The 8,119-nt window shown below is 38.8% G+C and overlaps 1 protein-coding gene across 1 annotated transcript in view; it reads right to left on the reverse strand.

The window, feature by feature from the left end:
* Positions 1–8,119, reverse strand: part of PIK3R3 (phosphoinositide-3-kinase regulatory subunit 3) — an 81,161-nt gene that overhangs the window by 5,623 nt on the left and 67,419 nt on the right. Inside the window, 3 exon segments of the mRNA XM_007450377.1 lie at positions 1,515–1,685; positions 2,124–2,198; positions 7,195–7,371. Coding sequence (XP_007450439.1) covers positions 1,515–1,685; positions 2,124–2,198; positions 7,195–7,371 — 423 coding nt within the window.

The following is an 8,119-nucleotide window of genomic DNA, read 5'->3' on the forward strand; positions in this document are numbered from 1 at the left end:
GCCCTCCCAAAAAAACGAAGACCCAAACCAACCAAAAAAAAAAAAAAAAAAAAAATTATTAAAAAAAAAAAAAAAAAAGATCTCAGATCCTGCAAGAGCCATCTTCTCCTGCCATTTCCACTCAAATAAACTTGAGTATCTGAGCCCAGGCCAGAGAGAAATGAAATGTTTCAAGTAGCTCTATCTTTGGATAATACTAATCCAATTCCTGCCTTACTTTTTGCCCATAGATGTCCCACTATTCAATATCCTTTCAAAGTCCAGTTCAAATGCCACCTCTTCCACAAAATCTCCCAACCCTCTTTCTCCATCAGAATTAGTTCTTCATGCACACAGCCTACTAGTGATACCTATGTCACAGTGATTTTATTTATCTTGGATATTTAACTGTGAAATGAAGAAAGTGTGGTGCAAAAGAAAAATGAGGGCTTTGAAACCAGGTAAAGTTGGATTCAAACTCTGACTGCATGACAGAGACAGACCACTAAGGACAAGATGATCATGTAAAGCACTAAGCATTCTGTTAATATGAGTGTCTTTTGTCTATCCTCACCACTTTGTCCTCTTTGAGGGCAAAATCATTTTGTCATCTTTGTTTGCCTTCTGGCATGTCCATCAGCAGCATCATTATCATAATAATATTAGTAGATAACATTTATTTATTATGTTCCAGCACTGATCAAAGTATATTAAATCACATATATTAACTCGAGTAATACTTTAAAAACCCTTAAGTAGATATTATTATTATCCTTATTTTACAAATAAGGAAACTAGGCAAAGAAAGTTTAAGTAATTTACCCTAGGTCACATATCTAGTAAGTGGTAGAGTCTGGATCTGAATCCTGTATATCTGGCCCCAAAGCTTGCTCTCATGACCATCATACTATACCTCCACTCTAGGTATGGTCTTTGTCAATGAAAACAGTTGCCTTTTTAAGGAATATATATATAACACTTTGGCAAAATCTCACTGAGGCATGATTAATTGTCCCCAGAATTTCACTTTCCATTAAAAGGAAAATAGGCTTTTCCAAACAAAGTCATAAGATCATCTTACAGAAAACATCCAACATTTTCTATCACTACCTCAACAGAATACTATTTAAGTACAAATTTTAGATAGTTTTTCTTCTGAAGTAAAAACAGTTGTTTAATCAAGCCTTCCTTAATATGACAATGAAGGCCAAGTTACGCAAGCAGGAGACTACTAAAGAATTAAGTGATCTTTTCAATTAAAAATCTCAAATTACTTTTCACAGATACCTAAAGTCCAATAGCAACAATGCAGGGCCTAGTCTGCTTACCATTTAAATTAAAATCCCCGAAATAATTTCAGATGGTATTTCTCTTAAAGCAACTAACTGTTTTCTTTGTACTAATATTAATGGTCTAAGCCATGGTTCCTCATTTTATTGTACTTCAACTAATTTGATCTGAACTTTAGGAGGGGTTGATTTTCTATGAATCAATGAGGAAGTTTTCAAAAGGTTATACCCCCAGAGAAGACTTACACCACAGAGCAAGCATAACATCCTTTCTTGCTGCTCTCACGAATTAAGAATGCACCATCAGGTTTCCCATAAAGCAAGTCCTCTGCTTGTACTCGATTGATATCCTCAACAAACCAGGTTTTCTCATCATAATGGGGCAGGTTTTCATCTTCCTCATTGATAAAATAGGTCCTAAAAATTAAATGTTAAAATATTATTCTAACGATCAGTTTACTTATATCTAAAAGCAAATTCACGAATAACACTCTCTTCTAAATCTTAAACCACAAAATGACAAAGTGGAATTGCCATTAGTTGGATTTTTTTTAACAGCTTTATTATTTGCTATCATGCAGAAAGCACAGAATTCACATGTTTCATCCAATAATCTGACACATGAATGTCTGAATGAGCAATGCTTAAGCATCCAGGTTTCATATGGTTCATCAGGTCTTTGAACTCAAGTGCCTACAGGGTATTCTTGAGGCAATTCAATTTAAAGAGGTGCAAAGTTCTTGATTCAAATGTCCTCAAGTAACAAAGAGAACCAGCACTCAGTATGTATTAAGAAGTCCCATGTCTTATCCTGGAAACAAAGCCCTCTGACAGAAAGGTACGGAGAGAACTTACTCAGCAGCATCCTCATTCTTGATTCCCAGCCAGGCATTTAGGCGCTTCTGTCTTACTCCTTTGTGATTGAGCCACCTGCCAGAGGGAAGACACCAGTGTCAGTGTCTATGCAAACTCTGCCTGGACAAAGTAGACACGTCCAAGCCAACCAAACTTCCAGGGTCCAGGAACTTATTTTCCCCAGTCCCACTAAGAATGGCCAGAGATTTCCCTAAACTTGTTTCTCCATTACTTTTCCTTCAACTTTTTGCAAAAAGGCAGAAACACAGAAAGCTACTTGAAATTAGGCACTTCTCTCACTTTTCACTTTCCTTTTCTAGAAGGTTATATAACCACAAGCACACATATACTTGCACTCAAACACAATGGGACACTTGTTTCTGAAATCATTAGTTAGGTGAGCATGCTGTCACATTTACAATCTCCACTAAACCAGAGTATGCAATCCCTCACTGGCCTACTACATTGAGTTAAATTCTAAAACAGAATTTCAAGGTCTATTTTTGCACCTAAGCAAAAAGCCACAAGAAATTCAGGGTGGCAATCTGAGTAATTAATACAAATCTACTTCATCACCAGGTAAATCACAGTATTTCAAAATATACCAACATTTTAGACATAAAATGAAATAAACCATTTCATCTCGTTCCACTGAGATGGACGATGGCCTGAAACTTCAGTGGAGTAAAAAACTCATTCATCACCATCCTCCAACCAGGCCCCTGATCATTCAGGTGTCATCATAAACATCTCAGGGAAGAATACCCTAAATTGTCCCAACCAGTCACTCTACACTTTACTTTATCATCTTCATAGTACGTGCCTGCAATTCATTTTTTTAATGGTTTTTTTTTTGGCCACGCTGCACGGCTTGTGGGATCTTAGTCCCCAACCAGGGATTGAACCCGGGCCACATTAGTGAAAGTGCTGAGTCCTAACCACTGGACCACCAGGGAACTCCCTGAAATTCATTATTTTCACTTGGCTATGTCTGTCTCCCCGGCTAAAATGTAAGCTGCTTTAAAGAAAGGGATCTGTCCTGCTCATGGCTATTCCAAATGCTGAAAACAGTGCCAGCACATGGTAGATATTCAATAAATAGTCAGTAAATATCTGTAGGTGGGCCACTTTTAACGAAGTCTTTAGGGTCAACTCCAAGGTCATCTTGTACCTCCCTCTGACCCCAAGTACACTAGATAACTTGGCATCGCACCTAATTTTAAAGTTATTTTAAGACAGATTACACAGCCTTTCTCAATAAGACATGTTCTTCAGTTAACCTGGATTTCATTTTGTATGCTTAGTGAAACTGGAAAACAACTAACATATGATCTTGACAGAATTTATTTAGTAACAAACCCCATCCTACACTATCACTTCTCGTAGCAAAATATCCAGATACCCTCCTCTAAGCACTCTTAACATCCAAAGTTTTCTATCCTTGAAGAACTGATCTTTCCTTTATTAAATAAAGAGACAAGCACACTAGGTAAAAGGCTTAAAATGAACAAACTGCACCACATTTTCTCTTGAGTCCCCATTTTCTTGTAAACCACCAACCTCTGTAAACTGAGCCTCCCTTTCTGCCACAAGGAATGTTAAGACACCCAGGAAAATCCAGGCGAAAGAGAAGAATATTTTGGTTCACGCTCTGTCTATGATGGTCTCTGCCTTCTGACACAGGCAACTTTTCTAATCTCCCAAAAGTCCATTTCAAATACTACTATATAGTTCTGACTCCTTAAACATCTAATTACAATGCCAGGAACTGACTAGCTTCTAAAAATGATTTTTAAAAAGCTCAAGTAAATTTAGCATGTTAATTCATATTTACCTTACTGTTATTGAGTAATGCCACATATAAAACAGTAAGTACATTCTAGGGGAAAACCTGAACAAAGCATCAAAGATCTAACATCCAATTCTCATTCTGTCACTAACTGTGTGGTTTTTTTCTTTGTTTATTCTAAAAAAGATGTGAAGTTGAAGTTACAACATAAATTCAGTTCACATAGGATGAACTTATGTTCAATTTTATCTTCAACATAAAATCCCTTGTTAGGGCCTTGGCTAGAAGCAGAAGGCACAGTCAAACTGGTAGTTGAGGAGAGTTTACTATTTACAAAGGTCTGGAGAGGTTTTAGAGAACCTCCCTGGGGCTAGCAATAGTGGGAAGACACAACCTCTCCTAGAACTGAAGAATCAGTTGGAGACAGCAGTGACTTGGACCCAGAGAGTATCGTATGGAGAGTGCCACCTTTGGTAGAGAATGAGGACACAGCCAACTCACTGTGATCACACAGAGAGGAAGCCAGAAAATAAATATTCTTACTTCGCTCTCCTCCTGCCCTCTCATCTCCTGCCAGTGCCTCCAAATGGCCAAAACTAATTAGAAGCCAGAGGGCAAATAGATCCGTTTTCTTAGGCACAGAGCAGGGTAGAGAAAGATGAAGAGTAGAAACTGAGAGGGCAAATGGAAAACTCCAGCACACCCTTTGAAATGGGTTAACTTTAAGTGGACTTTTTTTTCCAGGACCTATTATCCTCAGATAAAGAGATGGCTTCCTGTACTCAAGGAGTGTTTACCCAGCATAAGAAAATGGGACTTTTAATGGCTTATTTAGGATACATTTTAATGTAAGATTAAACTAACTTTTGTAGTCACAATGTGTAACTTTACCGAACAATTACTGACACAGTAATAATATCCTTCAGAATTCCTCATACACACAGCTGCCCCATCTTGCCTCTCCAATTTTACTTTCAGGAAGTTGACTTTTTTGGAGCTATGTGTAAGATGACATTTATTCAAATTAAGTTTTATGATATTCAATTTGGATCATAGTTTCAGTCTCCTGAGATCTTTCTGGAGCCTGATATTTTATCATCTATCTGATCAGGTACTTATCCCAGCTTTTTAAATATGATCAGCTGCTAATGACGATCCAATCACTGATAATAATGTTACTTTGGGCGTAGCTGTGGATGGACTGACACACACTACACAGAGCCTACTTTAGGGTGGCAATAAGTCATAGTTTATTAGTCAGGTAGACTAAGTTGTGTTATGGCAAATTATTCTTTATTTTGCATTCAGGTTTACGAACACCAAGAAAAGTAAATGGTAATCATGAAAACTAGCTCCTGATGAAAAAGAATTGCAAATGAACTCCTTTTTTTGAAAAGGAATTTTAAAGGCTTTTAGGGAATTCCCTGGCGGTCCTGTGGTTAGCACTCGCGCTCTCACTGCCGTGGGGCCTGACTGAAAAACTAAGATCCCGCAAGCCACATGGCATGGCCAAAAACTAAAAATAAAGTAAAAATAAATAAAGGATTTTATATTTAAGAAATATTTTATTCTATATTTAAGAAATGAAATTCTGCATTTAGGCATTCAAGAATATTCTAGAAACAGTACATTGGAATCTCAGCAGAAAATCTCAAAAAATCCTTATGGGCTATACAGCGGGAAGTCAGGGAAATGTCCACACGCAAAAGGGACCTGATAAACTAATGACAGTCTCTCGTTGGGTGCTGCAGAATTCCAACCTATTCCAACTTCAACACAGGACCAAAGAGAGATCATATTCAGTATCATGCAGCAATACAACCAGTCTCTTTCAGGACTGACTGTACAATTTCAGCATTAGAGCAGATCAAGCCTACCAGTCCTAGTATTGTCTTTGTTAGAAACATCCAAGCATGGACTATGGGACAGTGGAAGCAGCACTTCCAAAAGAGGCAATGGTTTTCTGTGTCTCCCTAAATATCCTAGCAGGATACAAGCAGGTCATGGCTTATCATCCATGATAAATTCTAAATATAGAGCTAAATTCTCTTATATTTAGCTTACATAACTTGTTAAAGGAGCTTTCAAGGTCTAGTTTGCCACCCTTAGTCATGCACCTAGGAACGGTAGGTTTCTTAATATCTCATCACTTTCCAGGGCAAAGAAGTGCTTCCATTCATTTCTTTGGTCCATGGCACAGCCTTCTTGGGCCTTGCTTCAGCTTCATTATATGACCCAAACCATATAAGCATTTCAAGAGCAGACACATCCTGCTTTTACACAAGGGCACCTCCCTGCGTTGCTTCCAAAGCTCTTCTGTATGCTATGTGTACTTCCTTGACTTTGTTTGGCCACAATAGCAAACTGAAAGGTCTCTAGAGAGGAGTGCTACTAAAAATTACTCAGTATAGTGTAGTTATAATTGTCTGCTCCCAAAACAATCCCCTTAAATTTTCCTCTACTGAAACTCAACAGCCAATGTTCCAACCTCTAAGCTTGTATTTTATCCCCTCCCTCTTTCTGACACAAAGAAACCCTCAGAGGTCTTTACTCTGTCTCCTCCTGCCAAGAGTTTGAACTGAGTGTGTTACATGCATGAAAGTCACCCATAAACATATTACATAACAGTCTATTCATTACCTAGAACTAAACCTAATATATTTTCCTTTCTCATGGATTTTCTCCTTCTATGAAGCAGTCATCTGGCCTAAAACTCTTAATCCACACATCTTGTTCTGATAATATATCTTTCAATCTATATTTAGATAATATCCCTATATCTAGCTAAATCACAGTTTTCCATCACTCCTCAGGTGTGCCATTTTTCATACCTGCTATCAACAGTAATATTTCTTTTACTTAAATATAGAATCTTATTTCTTAAATATAAAAACCCTTTAACGGACTATTCTGTATACTTCTTTGTAGGCCCCCACTATTAGTGCCCTTGCCTTTGAGGGGTAGTTTCTGTTTCTGTGGTTCTTCTATGTAGCCGAAGATTCTGGGTTTTGTGTTTTAGGCACACATTAAGGAATCTATACCTTTAAAACTCAACCACTTTGCTCATTTGTATGGATTACAGTCTTACCTTCTGACTGGCCCCACACGCTTGACTTCAGGTAGACTCTTATACCGCGACTACTAACAGGACTGCTTTCCTAAATTCTTACAATCTCACTGGCCAGTTCTCAATGACAAATCTCTTCTTCTACCTCTAAGGTCTCTAGCGCAGTAGGAATCAGGTGCTGGTGGATCCTTCCCACATAGTCCCAGAATACTCACACAAGGTGCTGATCTCGGATCTTGCGCAGCTGGATCAGGTCAGGTTTGATACTGTTCATTTTTTTATCTATTTCCCGATTGTCCAAAGCTTGTTTCTTCAAATCCTGCTCTAGACGCATTTTGCTATCATGAATCTCACCCAGACGTGATTTTAATTTGTCATAGTTCATCATAATTCTGTGAAAATATTTGACATATTAAGGCTAAAACATGAACCAAGCAGGAGCTTTCTACAGTATGAACACAGTCCTAACACCTGAAGTGTGGTGGACATCTGCTGTTTTTGCCTAGCACATATCCATTCTTACTCTTCTGGGAACAGCACCCTCATGTTCCCTGCCCCCATCTCAGATTCACAGGTGAACATCCACACCACCCAGCCTGGCCAATAAGAGTGTTCCATTCCTGGTGGCGCAGTGATTAAGAATCCGCCTGCCAGTGCAGAGGACGTGGGTTTGAGCCCTGGTCCAGGAAGATCCCACATTCCCTGGAGCAACTAAGCCTGTGTGCCACAACTACGGAATCCTGCACGCCACAACTACTGAAGCCTGCGCGCCCTAGAGCCTGTGCTCAACAAGAGAAGCCACGGCAATGAGAAGCCCGCACACCACAATGAAGAGTAGACCCTGCTCACCCAAACTAGAGAAAGCCCATGCACAGCAACGAAGACCCAATGCAGCCAAAAATAAATTAATTAATTAATTAAAAAAGGAGAAAAAGAGTGTTCCATTTGATCCTATCCCTGCCTCAGGCCACAATGACTTGTTCAGAAATGGGAATAATACCCAAACTGACCCAATGAGAGTCAAATCTAGGACTCTTACTAGAAATATTGTAAACAGAGATTCTCTCTTTCCACTGGGACTAAGTTGTGAACATGTGATTCTAGGACTCCCAGCAGCTAATATTGCTACCTCGTAGGGAA

The sequence above is a fragment of the Lipotes vexillifer genome, unplaced genomic scaffold (genome assembly GCF_000442215.2).
Source record: "Lipotes vexillifer unplaced genomic scaffold, Lipotes_vexillifer_v1.1 scaffold961, whole genome shotgun sequence".
NCBI classification, from domain to species: Eukaryota; Metazoa; Chordata; class Mammalia; order Artiodactyla; family Lipotidae; genus Lipotes; species Lipotes vexillifer.